The 14,203-nt window shown below is 43.6% G+C and overlaps 1 protein-coding gene across 2 annotated transcripts in view; it reads left to right on the forward strand.

Annotated features, from left to right (window-relative positions):
- SUCLA2 (succinate-CoA ligase ADP-forming subunit beta) overlaps positions 1-14,203 on the forward strand; it is a 67,721-nt gene that overhangs the window by 11,468 nt on the left and 42,050 nt on the right. Inside the window, exon 1 of one of the 2 annotated variants that reach the window (XM_039530481.1) lies at positions 13,296-13,379. The exons of the other annotated variant lie outside the window; for it this stretch is intronic. Within the exon in view, the coding sequence (XP_039386415.1) occupies positions 13,296-13,379 (84 nt within the window). Of the gene's footprint in view, positions 1-13,295; positions 13,380-14,203 lie in introns of those variants that run through there. 2 annotated transcript variants of the gene reach the window in all.

Here is a 14,203-nt window from a genome sequence, read left to right on the forward strand (position 1 = left end):
ACTACCCACACAGGAAAGGACCTCCTGTATACATGAGAACTCCATCTACGACTTGTAACTGCTGTTCATGTCGTTTGTACAAAGGGTCTATTGTTAGTGATCCCTCTTTGTCTATTTTGGAAAGCTCTAAAATTACTTTTATTATGTCCTTATCCAATTTTTGCATGTCTTTTAGATCTGGTATATTGGGTTGTACCAATTTAGTTGCAGCTATAGGACATTTAGGATTAGGGGTAATAACAGAATACTCCTGATCCTTACTTTCCCAAAATTCTCCTGATCGGGCTCCTTCACGGGCCAATTTATCAGCTTTCTCATTTTCCATAGCATAAGGGTCTAATTTCCAGTGAGCTTTTACCTTTTTTATTTTGATTGGCCGCTCTGAAACAGTAACTATTACTGTTAACCAATGGATGTATCTCATAAGTGATGCATACCTAATAGGTGTGCCATCAGAAGATGTAAAACCATTTGTTTCCCAATATGGTAGGAACTCTGTAAGAGAATTGCATACCCATGCAGAGTCTGAAAACAGACAGATATCTTGGTATGTGGTGGTGATGGAGAACTGCACACAGTACTCCAACACACAAGCCACTGCAGCTAATTCTGCATATTGAGCCGAATGTGGAGTGCATGAATATGCCTTTTCCCAAGGCTCTCCTTTCCCCTCAGGGGGAACTGCATAGATTCCGAACCCAGTATAGGGTTTGCCTTGATGGTAATAACTAGAACCATCAACAAAGAATTTATACCTATTAATGGGATCTGTCTCCTGGATTAAAGGTTGAAAGAGCTTTTGTTTTTCCTCCCCCCTTAGATCCAATTGATCAAAGTTGGGACACTTGTGTGGCTCTCCCTGATACAATAGAGCTGTTGGTAACAAGGATGGTGTCCTAATAGGTTTGACTGCAATATCTTTCCCTTGCAGTAATAATGCCCAGTGAGCAAGGCGAGCATTTGAAACTTGCCCATCTTTTACCCTGTTGGACAGTAAAAACTTAATAGTCTTTTCTATGTATGGATTTGCTTGTTCTGGGTAAGGATACTGTTTTTGGGCTGAAATTTCTCCTCCTTTCACCACAATAGTGACGGCCATGCATCCACAGTCATGTTTGTGTTTAGCAAAGGCATCTGCATGTTTGTACAGTAATGCCTGTAACTCAGGTTGGTCTGCATGTTTAGCCACTATTTTGTCCAAATCATACCCTTCAGGTTCAAAGTCCTCCACTGGAGATACCATGCCACACTCAGGTATGACTACTGGAGAGTCATCCTTTTCCTGTTCTACTGAAAGACACAATAATTGGTTACACAAATCAAGAACACATCCCTGTTTGTATAAGAAATCAGTTCCCAATAAGGAATTATTTGGGTCTGCTAACTTCATTAATGCAAAAGTATGATTCTTTCTTAGGTGACCTATCTGTACTTCAAGGGGTGTAGAAAGTGTGGTAGTAACCTGATTACTTGCAAAGGTTGCAAGTGTCTTGGTACATCCTGATGATAGAGGAGAGGATCTAGGATCCTCGACATGGAGAATACTGATTGCTGCTCCAGTATCTATAATGAGATTCCTGTCTAGTCCCTCTATTACTGCAGATATTGTGGGTCTTCCACTTGTATCTCTGCCTACAGGGGTTATGACTACACTCGGGGTTGTTTGTAGTCATGCAGCATATGCTGTCAGATAATCAAGGGGTTCCTCCTCTATCTCCTCAGAGGCAGCCAATTCTGGAGGAGTGGCTGTCCACTGGGGAAAAGGGGATGGATCGACGGAGGCCACTGGACGGTTCAAGGTTGCTGAGCCTTGGCCTTCCATCATCATCAGCTCATTCACACGGGCATGAAGTTCTCGGATAGCCCGTCGTTGAGCCTCAAGCGTCTGTTGCACTGTTTTAAACATTTTCACAACTGAGTCCTCAGTTTTGTGCAAAGGCGGTGATTTGGGTCTCTGCAGACGTGAACTGTTCTGTGCAGCATCTGAAAAGAAAGGAACACGATCCCGGCTCCTGCATAGGATCCAAACGCATAACCCTGTCGAGGGCCTGGCCACTGAAGGTCCAGGGTTATTACGTGGGTTAGGTCATTTTGCCAACGTTGATACTTAGGGAATTTAGGAACTCCTCGTCCTAATCCTGGCTGAGGTTGAGGTCCTCAATCCTCACCGTAGGATTAGTTTGTGGTTCCTGAAGTACTGCAACCGGGCTCCACGACCTAATTTAGAGCCTCCTGTGCATGTGCTTTAGCCAGTAAGGCTAATGTTCTTTTTAAAGAAATATCATCAGTGATATGCATATTAACCATTTCTCTTAACTGAGGAAGAGAATTATTAACTAACAGACTGATGTATGGCAGTTCATCTGTTTCTTCTTTGATATGACTCCGCCAAGCTGCACTTAACCGCAAATGAAACTGATGTGGAGTTTCATTAGGTTTCTGCTTTAAGTTAGACAGAATTGCTACTCCAGCTTGCCCTGGGTGCTGGTTATGTTCCAATAGGGCTACTGTCTCTTGAAAACTTTTCTCTCTACCCTAAACTTAAGTGGCAAAGTACTCCACAATGCTCGATTCACTGTGAGTTGTAAGATTTTAACCCAATCTTCCTTGGTAAGCCAAACACTTTTGCTGTCTCCTGCACACGTTGTGCATGCATAGCAACTGAAGAATCCTCCATCATTCCTACTTGCTTAGCTACCAGGTCTAAGGTTTTAATATCTGTAACAACTGCTACAGGACAATCAGAATTGGAACCTGCAGTTCCTTCTTCTGGATCTGAATCTGAGCTTTCATCTGAGCTTAAATCTACAATTTCTATTCCTTGACTCCTTCTACCTGGATTCACATTTTCCTCATCTGAACCATCAAAACTTTCCACTGGAGATAATCCTGGGTATCTAGGATAATTTTCCATGAAATGTCTATGGGTTACATTCAAAGTGTCTCCACACTGACGCAGGACATCCCTTAGTCCACTAAAGTCTGGCGTGGTAGGGCGTTCTACCGATACACTAGGTGATACCAGCATATACCACGGGGGTGTAGAGGACCCACGAAATTCCTGGGGTCTAGGCAATGTTGATTGCCCGAATGCCAATAAATGTCCACCCAAAGGGACTGGATTTTCTACTCTATATGGTGCTAATGTAACATTGGGTGGAGGAGCAGGAATTCTATTCCCTGCTTGTTGTTGTAGCTCTCTTTGTAACTTAGAGATCACTACATCACATGCATTAGCTACCTGTGTTACCTGTGATACGGCCTCTTCTAACCCTTGAACAATGACCGATTGTAAAGGTATCGCTTCTTCACTTACAGAAGCTGTCTCTACAGAAGTAGAGATCTTTTCCTCTTTCTCTGCTTCTCTGTTTGTGTCACTAACTGCTTTACTGACTGTGACACTTGTCTCCGCCTCCTGAACTGTCACTTCAGAACTTCCGTCTCTTATCGGCAGACTGTCAGTTTTTTCTGCACTGCCAATTTCCTCTTCTGACTCTACAGATTCAAGATTCGCTTCTGAAGGTACTGTGTCTGCTTGAACTAATTCTCTTGTTTTACTTCTAGTCACTGGTCCAATATGATTTTCTACCTCTGTTGGGTCCACCATACCAATAGGAATGGGAATCAATTCTTCAACTTCCTCTGCTCTATCTTCTCCCTTTTCTAGTTCTTTAATCTTTTCCAACAGCCGACCACGGTCTAATCTATAGGCTACCAGCATCTGCTGAACTTCCCTGAGTAACTCCATCTTTTTATCCAATTTCTTTCCCAATGAACTACAAGCTACAAGCAAGCATTCAACAGCTATTCCCTTCACCACCTTAGCTCTTTTCTTTTTCTGCTCTGTTTCATCCTCAAATACATTACTTACAAAACCCCATGGGTTTCTCTGCTCAGAAATCATTCCACTATTTCTCAGCTGCTTCAAACCTCCACCATGTTCCTGAATATATTTCCTAGCAAAGTTTTCCAAGGCTAAACTGCTAGAAATTCCAACACACTCCACTCCTGTGCTATCTTCACTTTTAACACTCTTACTATGAAATAGAGAATTCATCTCTTTCTTTTCCTAGTATATTCACTAGAATCTAGTATATTCACTAGAATCAATCCTCTGTTGATTTACTTCTGATACACAAAAGGCGTCCCTTTTTCAGAAACAACAGGAATATAACCCCTTAACACCGGTTTAAGCACTGTATCATAAAAGTCCCAAGTAAATAGAGGGAGTGGGGATACTCTCTTCTCTCTTCTCTCGATGGCTTATAGCAGATCGAGAGGTCTTTCCCCTCTGTCGGGACCTGCCAAATATCGGGGAATACTGAGGCAGACGGATCAGAGGTGCAGTCCGGAAGAGTTAATGGGACTAAGATAAGGTATCTTTGAACTATTCAAGTTCTGACTGATTGCGGCCTTTCTGGCGGCTATGAATACCTTGCTTTATTAACTCCCCGCCACCACTAGTGTGGGTCACCGGATCCAGGTGCGGCTGCGAATTATTTTATTCGGTACCATTCATTAACTTCTTCAACATATAAAAACCCCTTTCTGTGCGTGCTTATCACTTTAAAACAATATTACTTTAATATTCAGTTATCAATACAACACCTTTAGGCAAAAGTGAAAGTAAAGACCTTAAGATTGCTTAACCACAATACAAAACGGAAATACTGGGCGTGCTGCCAGCAGCAATAACCACAGGAAGTCGTCTCTGGTTTAAGAGTAAGATTTCAGAATTTTACTGAAATTTTAACCATTTACTTACGGTTCAAAGAAATTCCCTGAAATTCCTGTCACACACTCCTTAAATCTCCTCCTGGCTGGCTCGCCAGTCTGTTGCCTGATTTGGGGAGGGTTAGTAGGGACAGTGGAATTTATCCACTTAATTTAGGTTTATTTATTAATTAATTTTCTAATTAATTAAGAATGTTAGTAATAATTAATAGGTATTAATAATATGGGTATGGCTCGCCAATATGTGTGATCAGAAGATAAAAGTTCGTCTTGAATCAGGCTTCACAGAATTTAATACAAGGAGATTGGGGTTTAACAGGAATTTACACTGAGACAAAGTTTAGTCAAACAAGACCTTTTATTTAAAATCAATGAAACAAGAAGTAAATGTAAAATGTTAAAAGCAGTTTGATTACAAAGTTACAAAATATCACAGTTCTTTAAGAGATATGATATGATATTACACAGTTCTAATGCACTTTGCAGCAAATAGTACTAGAGTGAATTTCACACCTCTGCTAGAGGAAGTATAGTTATAAAGAAACTGGTTATGAATTAAACCCTTCTTAGCATAGATGCTTTAGAGGTGAAGTAGAAATTAAGAATTATTTCATACTTACAACTTTGAAAAGAATTAATACTATGACTTAGTATTGACAGCGTCAGAGGAGGAAAAGGCTCAAGCAGGTTGAGACGACCAGGAAACAGAGAGATGTATCGATGTATCGCCTGCCCTAGTGGTGGATTATCACACCTTTTATAGGTAAAAATCCTTCCCTTTATGCCCAAATTTGTCTTTCCCCCATGGAAAGGTGAGGGTACCTGTTTTCATAGGCTGACCTTTGTGTACGTACTAATGACAACTATCTACGTATTTTGTGGTAGACTTGTTATATTTTGTGGGCAGAAATACCCTACTTTTGCACCTAACTAGGTGAAAGGTTAGCAGATATTCAGAAAGTCCCTAGACAATTTGCGTAGGTTTGTTTCCTAGTATCACTTTTCTGAGTAAGGGTCTTAAAGGTTGCTTTCAGCATCATAGAGGAAATAGGCCAGGATGTCTGGTTTAGAAGCTTCTAGGTATCTTGCATTTATAGCTATTGCAAATTCTATTAATCTATGCAGCCTACACACTTTTATCAAAAAGACATTTTATACAGACCAACAGATTAATCCTCAGGGCTACACTTAGTTCGAACTACTCACCCGTCCAGACGCCGCGGGATCGAAGTTCGTGGCTCCCCTGTCGACTCCGCCACCACTGTTCGCGGTGGTGGAGTTCCGGAGTCGACGGGAGCGCGTTCGGAGTTCGATATATCGCGTCTAGATGAGAACTCCGAGAAGTCGATTGCTACCCGCCGACCCGGGTGGGTAGTATGGACGTACCCAAAGTAACAGCCAAGTTGCCTTTGCTACTCCTTTGGCTTAGGGTAAGACAATGTTTAAAGTAAGGGGAAGCTGGGAAGGTGCAGTTTCCCGTTCTGTTAACGGGCGTCAATATGATTCCACATTAAGGAATCTCTGTTTTTTTCAGTTTGCTTTTTAAAAGAACTACAGAATTACATTGAAAATATAGGTTAAAAGAACATTAAATTTATAAAGTCATAACTCGGTATTTACAAAATGCAAAAATTAAGGTTGCTTATGCCCTATAGTTTGGTCTCCTTGTGCTTATGCCAGGGCTTGAAGGAGTGGGCCCTAATTTAGACAGTGAACACATCAATTATCACAACCTGGTAGGGGCTGGGATGGAGTGGGATGACAAAAGGCAAGAAGGAAACATTAACTATTTGTGCTACCTGCTATAATTTTTTAGAGTTTATGACATTTATAAATTTTTGCAATAATAAAGGAAAAAACAATGGGAAAACACATTTTGCCCAAACTCTTTCAAAAACCACAAAAGTAAAATTAAATATATCAGTCTTTATTATATTGCTGTGTCTGTCGCTTGGTAGTAGCGGATAGAGGTTTTAGTCATTTTCCTGTTCCATGCCTTAGTTTCCTCATCTGTAAAATGGGGATAATCAGAGTGCTGTCCTTTGTAAAGTGCTTTGAGATTCATGGATGAAAAGCAAGGAGACAGGTCATGGTAAAATTGCTGGTCCCTAGAGTAAATGGATTTAAAAAAATTATTAAAGCTAATGTTAAAAAATTATGCAATTCATAGGTTGAGAAAAGAGTGTCTGTACATCATGGTATATAATAAAGCAGCTTTCAGTCTGAAAATTGTCCGTGTTTTGGAAGTTTGGTGTGTTGACAGAGAAACTAATGCTCAGATTATGGGGGGCATCAAGAAAATATAAAGAAAAAGACTGTCCATCTTTAGCATCAAGGTGTTGCTGCTTATCTTAGCTAGTACAGACATCCGGACTCCAGCATACTGTTTGACAAGCCCCTGTTTACAACTTAACCTTCCATCCCCCTTCCCAATTATGTCCCCTAAGAAATGAGGCAAGTTGCTTATGTCAAGCCAGGCCTCTATAACTGCCCCTATTTCAGTGTACTAGCTAAGATGAGCAGCAACACCTTGATGCTACAGACTATGGACAAGAAAAACCTGGAATATAAAGATCAGGTTCCATGTGAACAGCATCTGGACAGAGCATGCTGTACAGGGATTGGTTCCTGCAAAATAACCAATCCAATCCAAAAATGCGTGGTGTAATGCATAACAAATGCAATGTAATATGTAAATGTATACATACAAAGGAAGAGATCTGGTTAACTTTGGATGTGTGGTATGCCCAATAACCACCTCCTATGCTTGAGTCCGATCAACTTAGCGTAGCTTTGCTGTATGCCAAATAAAGGAACCTGAATTATGAAATCCAGAGTCAAACTGAGTGTTTTGGATCCCAGAGAACTTGATGAAGTGTTCTCCCAGAACTGGACAAGGTGTGTGGAAAAGGTCTTGGAGGGAATCCCAATAATGTATGAATCACTTATGCCGAAGAGTCTCCATATAGTGCAAAAGAAACTTTACAGAAGTTAGCCTAGTTATTTTACCTTTGCTTATGCCCTGACTTTAGCTTTATTACAATTTTATGTTCTATGTAATTCTCTACAATCCTAGTTTTATATTAAGAGTTCAGGCAATAGTTCTTCATATCCTTTTCACATCAGAAAGCTGTGAGAATTCCTACATCACATATTTTCTTATTATAGAAAATCCTTTCCTTTAATATTGTAATTTACAAAGGGCCCAGTTAAGCAAAAAGTCTGACTTCTATAACCTTCATTGACTCTCACAAACTCCGATCCTCTTCCAAGGACCAGAATAATCCATTTGTATGGATTTGTTTGAATTTCTGCCTCTGGTTACACTCTCAGGACTGCCTTGCAGCAAAATGTCCTCTGACCCCCAAAGTGGTCAAACTTGATGATTGTTCCTCGAGTATAATGATGTGCACACACACTGGAGAGCTCGCAGAGACTGACTGAGTGCAGCACTGCAGCTGTACAGGGTTAAAGAAGAATGCTGTGCTGTAATTGTATGGTCAGAATGAGCTTGGGCTGGGAGACAGAACTGATGAGTTTGTGTGCTCACTGAAGGGGAATTTTCGAAGCAGAATGTGGACAGTGCTTGGACTTTGAAAATATGTTTTTAGTATTCCTTTCCCAAGATACCTGAATATCTGAGTTCAGGTGGGTGCCTAAACACTGGGATTTTCAGAACGTCACTGTCATATAATGCTGCACACTTCAGCTACTGCTATTCTCTCTTGCAAATGTGAACCTCTGAGCCTGTTAAGAGGTTTAGTCCATCTCATATTCAGCTGGCTCTCTATTAATGTGCAGTATTTCTGTCTTCTCTATATCTCCATTTTCTTTTCTTTTTTCCATCTGTGTGACTTGTAGCTTGGCTTTTTCTTCCTCCTCCTTGGTTTTAGCGCTGCCCTTTCACTCCTTTTCTTTTCTCCATGTACTGCCCCCATGTGACACACTGTACCTCATCTAACATCCTGTACCCCATGTTCACCACTTTTATATGCCTATGATATATTTTGTACGAAGAGTACCTTGTGAGGTATCATTTTAAAACGTAATTTAATACCCATTTAATGGCCGCAAACTTTATAAATGTACTCTCCAAACCATTATTTAAATCATTGGTAAAGATATTGAACAGAACTGGACCCAGAACTGATCTCTGCAGGCCTCTACCTGCTATGCCCTTCCAGCCTGACTGTGAACCACTGATTACTCTTTGTGAATGGTTTTCCAACCAGTTATGCATCCATTTTATAATAGCTCTATCTAGGTTGTACTTCCTTAGTTTGTTTATGAGGTCACGCGAGAGAGTATCAAAAACTTTACTAAAGTCAAGATATACCATATCTACCACTTTCCTCCCCATCCACAAGGCTTGGTACTCTGTCAAAGAAAGCCATTAGGTTGGCTTGACACAGTTTGTTCTCGACAAATCCATGCTGACCACTGTTACTAATCACCATCACTAATGCTAATGGGGGCTGAGGGAAGCAGTGCGGGCCGAGGAATGTGCTGGCCGCCGCTTCCCGCCACCCCTATTGTACTGGAGAAGCAAACCGCGGCCAGTGGGAGCCACAATCGGCCGAACCTGCGGACGTGGCAGGTTTACAAACTGGCCTGGCTCGCCAGGTGAGCCATGTGCCAAAGGTTGCCGATCCCTGATATAAAGTAAGTACTGTATACATTTCATTCTGTGTTATAATTGAAATCAATATATTTTAAAATGTGGAAAACATCCAAAAATATTTAAATTTTATTCTATTATTGTTTAACAGTGCGATTAATCACGTGATTAAACACTTGACAGCCCTATTTTATTCCTTGCCTCTCCCTATAAGAGGCTCTTGCACTTCTGAGATAAGACTTCTTGAAGCTGTAAGGAACAGATGCCAGATGGGGAGTGACTTACAAGAGATTGGTGGTGGGGAAGCATGGTGCATAGAGAGGGGTGATGGTGGAAGGGTTGATAGATATGGAAGGAGCAGCTTTGGAAGTACTGATGGATTTTGGTGGGGAAAGAGCATGGAACTGATTGTTTTTTGCAAAGATGAAGAGTATTTTACCAAAGAAAGATCATATGTATTACTGAGGTGGAAAATTTTTGATGGTCCCTTGCTGAAATTTTAGCAACACATTAGTGTCACAGGAACAAGTACATCCATATAGAACCATTCTTTGAGCTTCTGAAAGTACCAGGTGCATCCTAGCATCCACTGACTTCAACAAAATGTTAATGGATAATGACAGCACATCAGGTACAGTAGATGGCCAGCAGCAAAACAATTAAGCAACAGTCACAGTGTCCCCTAAACTAGTTCCTGGAGCAAAAGCTGCTTTAATCCACATTAGACTTGTTTTTGGCAAAAAATGCAATTCATCCTGTTATTTTACTATTGTGCATTTTGAATTGTTAACCACATCAGATAGTTACAGCTCCAATACTGCTTTCCTTCAGTTTAGATCTACTGTTTACATACATAATTTATGGAAACAAGCTGATCCATGTGCATTTTTCCCTGGTGCTCACTATTTGCAGAATGCCCTTCTCATCACAATTTGCCAAGCCACCTCCCTTTCTTTAACATTTTCTTTAAAAGAAAAATACTTCTCCCAAGTGACTTGCACACTATTTTCAGTTCTGAATTTCCTAGTGCATTGTCTTTTACATAGCTATGTCAATGGAACTACTCATAGCCATAAAGTTAAACACACACGTGTTTGCAGGATCAAGTGCCTAGATTGTAAACTTGTATCAGAGATTTTCTTTATTTTTGTGTATTGTACAAAGTTCAGGGTCAAGTAATCTGGTGGTGGTAAACAAATCATTTTAAAAAATAGAAATAAGGGACTTTCAGTATAGATCTAGCTATTGACATATGTGATATATTGAATTAAGACTATCTAGAAATAATGGAAAAATTATGCTAGGACTAAAAATAATTATTGATGTTACAACTTGATCTGAGTGCCAGTGGAGACCTAGTGCCACATCAGGCTGTTGTCTCTGTAATTAAACATAATAGTGGCTGCAGCTATTTCATTTGATATCAGTCAAATGAATGAAAATAATTGCAACATGCATTAATCAGAGCAGTCTTTTAGCATATGCATAATATTTAAAAACCAAACACCACCAATTTTATGTTTTTGCTCAATATTCATAAAGCATTTCAACTCCCTTACAAGAAAAATATATAAACAAAGGGATCTCTGTTATTTTTTCTAATAATGTTTCAAGCTAAAGCCTGCTTAAACAGATGGGCCTTACAGCTTGCACAGAGGACAGAAAAAAAAAGAAAAAAAAAAAGAAAAACAATTTGGGACTAATTTCCTAGGAACACTGAACACATCTTGTCATTTAGGCCTGGCCATTGTTTCTGTGCTGGTATAATGATACACCATCTATTTGTTTGTTCTCTGTTTGTACGGCATGTAGCATAATGGTGGCCTAATCCATTCCTAGAGCTCCTAGGCACTATGGTAATACAAATAATAAACAACAACAATATTTAGGTTAAGGGGTAACAAATTAGTTATACTGCCCAGTGTGAATGCAATTCATAGATAATTAGGGTTGGAAGGGACCTTAGGAGATCATCTAATCCAACCCCCTGCTCAAAGCAGGACTAATCCCCAAATGGCCCCCTCAAGGGCTGAACTCATAACCCTGGGTTTAGCAGGCCAATGCTCAAACCACTGAGCTATCCTTCCCTCCACAGCTACAAATTACTGATATAAAAGAATACTGCCACTGCTTTTTCTATTTCACTTACAGGAATAGCTCTACCATTATAAAATAACTCTTTACTTTATACTACCAACCTATTTTCCACACTCCTGAGAGATGTAGTTATGCTGACCTAGCCCCTGGTGTAGACTGCGCAATAGCGACAGGAAGGCTTCTCCTGTTGACATAGCCACCGTCTCTTGAGGAGGTGGAGTACCTATGCTGATGGGCGAAGCTCTCCCATTGCCGTGGGCAGCAGTTTCAGTAAGCACTGCATCTGCACCGCTGCAGCACTCTAAGGGCTTGGCTACACATACAAATTTGCAGCGCTGCAGCAGGGTGTGAAAACACACCCTCTCCAGCGCTGCAAAGCGCCAGTGTGGTCAAAGCCCCAGCGCTGGGAGCGCGGCTCCCAGCGCTGTACGTTATTCCCCACAGGGAGGTGGAGTACGGTTAGCGCTGGGAGAGCTTTCTCCTAGCGCTGGCGCTTTGACTACACTTAGCGCTTCAAAGCGCTGCCGTGGCAGCGCTTTGAAGTGTAAGTGTAGCCAAAGCCCAAGTGTAGACAAGCCCTGGGTGTGTGTGTGTTGCACTGCTTTAACTATTCCACTATAGTTAAAGCAGTGTAATTTTTGTGTATAAACAGTCCTCAATATAGATCCTCTCACACTTTAGGTTATCTAATAAATAATTAATCATAATAAAATAATGATAAGTAATAGGCCATATCTACACAGGGAGCGCTTTATTAATATAGCGATATTGGTATACTACACTGGCGAAGCACTCCTAATATGGATGCAGTTTATACCAGCAAAACTGTGCTTCTACTACTGTAGGTTATTCCACCCCACCAGAGTGAAACAAGCTGTACTGGTCAAAGCAGTTTTTCAGGTATAGCTACATCTACACAAGGGACTTTAGCCAGCAGAGCTATGTTGGGCATAGAGGACACTTCGTCTCGCCCTTGGCCTTGATTGATGTAGTGATGGCAGCAGAAGTCTGTAGTGTAACAGGCCAATGGTGGGGTCCAGAACTACAGGCCCCTTACACAAAGCCACAGGTTTCTTGCTCCAGCTAGGGTGACCAGATAGCAAGTGTAAAAAATCGGGATGGGGGTGGGAGGTAATAGAAGCCCATATAAGAAAAAGCCCCCAAAATCAGGACAGTATCTATAAAATTGGGACATCTGGTCACCCTAGCTCCAACCCTTGTACTCCTGGGGTTGGTTAACACAAACTCCTGGGCTGATTGTTTGCTCTGGGATCAGCCGGGGAGGACAGGGGTTTGGGGCACACTCAGCATGGGGGGCTCTAGCAGTTTCAGCCCTGGGGACTACTGGCTGGCGGGTTACCCGTGGGAGGGCAGCCTGACCGGGACAGGGGCTGAGTCTGGAGCCTTAGCTGTTTCACAGCCCCTGGGGCTGGAGGCAGCGCTGAGTCACTTGCGGGCCTGACCCAGCCCCGCAGCCCTCAAGGGTGCCAAGAGCCACTGCTCCCTGCAGTCACTGGGGCGCTTCCCACTGGCTTCAATGAGCCTCAGGCTCCTGCGAAGCCATCGGGGCCGGGGCGAGGCTCTTCCCAAGAGCCCCCGTCTCGCTGCCGCCGGGCGGCCAATCCCAGCCGGGCGGGCTCCTGCCGTCGCTGGGTCTCCTCGCTAGAGGGCAGCGCTGCGCCCCGAGGCACGGCCAGAGTCCGGAGACCGTAGAGCTCCGCAGCTGGGACCGCTGCGTCAGGAGAGGCGGAGCCGAGGCCTTTTCTACCCTCCCGCGCTCTATGGTAGCGGCGGCGCGCGTGCGTGCGTGCGCGCGGGGCGAGTGGGAAGCCGACAAGGTTCGGTCATGGCGGCGTCCATGATTTGCAGCCGGGTGTCGGCCGGGCTGAGGCACAACGGCTGCCGGGCGTCGTTCGGTGCCGCCGCCAAGGTGACCCCCGCGGCCTGGGCGCGGCGCGGCGCGGGGCCTGGCTGGGGTGGGGGCTCTGGCTCGGGATCACCCGCTGTGACATTCCGGCCCCGCCTGTGTCCGGGCCCGCCAGCCCCCCCAGCCTCCCCCGGGAGGGGGCAGCGCTCGGGCGGGCCGCGGGGCTGTTAACGTGACGGGCTTCTCAGTGTCTGGTTCGGGTCAGCAGGCGGCGGGAGCATCGGGGCCGCGGCGTGTCCCGGGGCGGCCTGGGGCAGGCGGCCGAGAACGGCCCTTCGGTTACCCCGGGCCGGGAGCGCCCAAGTGCGTGTGTCGGGCTGGGCGGGGGAGGGGGATGTTGACATCCGTCCCTTGGCCGTTCCCGCCGCGCCGTGACTACTGGCTTCTGTCTGCCCCCAGCGTGGTGGCAATGGAAAGCTCTTCCCTTCCCCGTCCCCCGACCCCAAGCCCTGTAGTAACACGGGCCACCTGAGGTCCGGCGGGCTGGTTGCTTCAGTAGGTACCAGTGCCCTCCTCCCACCCCCCGGCTGCTGGCTCATATGAACGTTTGTTTTCAGCCTGTTCTTCCTTCCTTCCGTTAGCATAACTACAGGGGATTTAATAGAAACCAAAACACGGGCTAGTGAGGCCAACAGATTCGATGTGGCTGCGCTTCTCCCTGCCACAAATGGAGGAAGGCTGGTGCTGCTACTACTCATCTCATATTACACTGCAGAGTCTTTGAGGGGCACTGCTGGTCAGTTTGAGAAACAGCAGCTGCTGCAACAAACCTTTCATTTGAACAGGAAGCAAAGTAAAGAGTGTACAGTTTGAGCAGTGTACAGTTT

This window comes from Mauremys reevesii, linkage group 1 (assembly GCF_016161935.1).
Source record: "Mauremys reevesii isolate NIE-2019 linkage group 1, ASM1616193v1, whole genome shotgun sequence".
Taxonomy (NCBI): domain Eukaryota; kingdom Metazoa; phylum Chordata; order Testudines; family Geoemydidae; genus Mauremys; species Mauremys reevesii.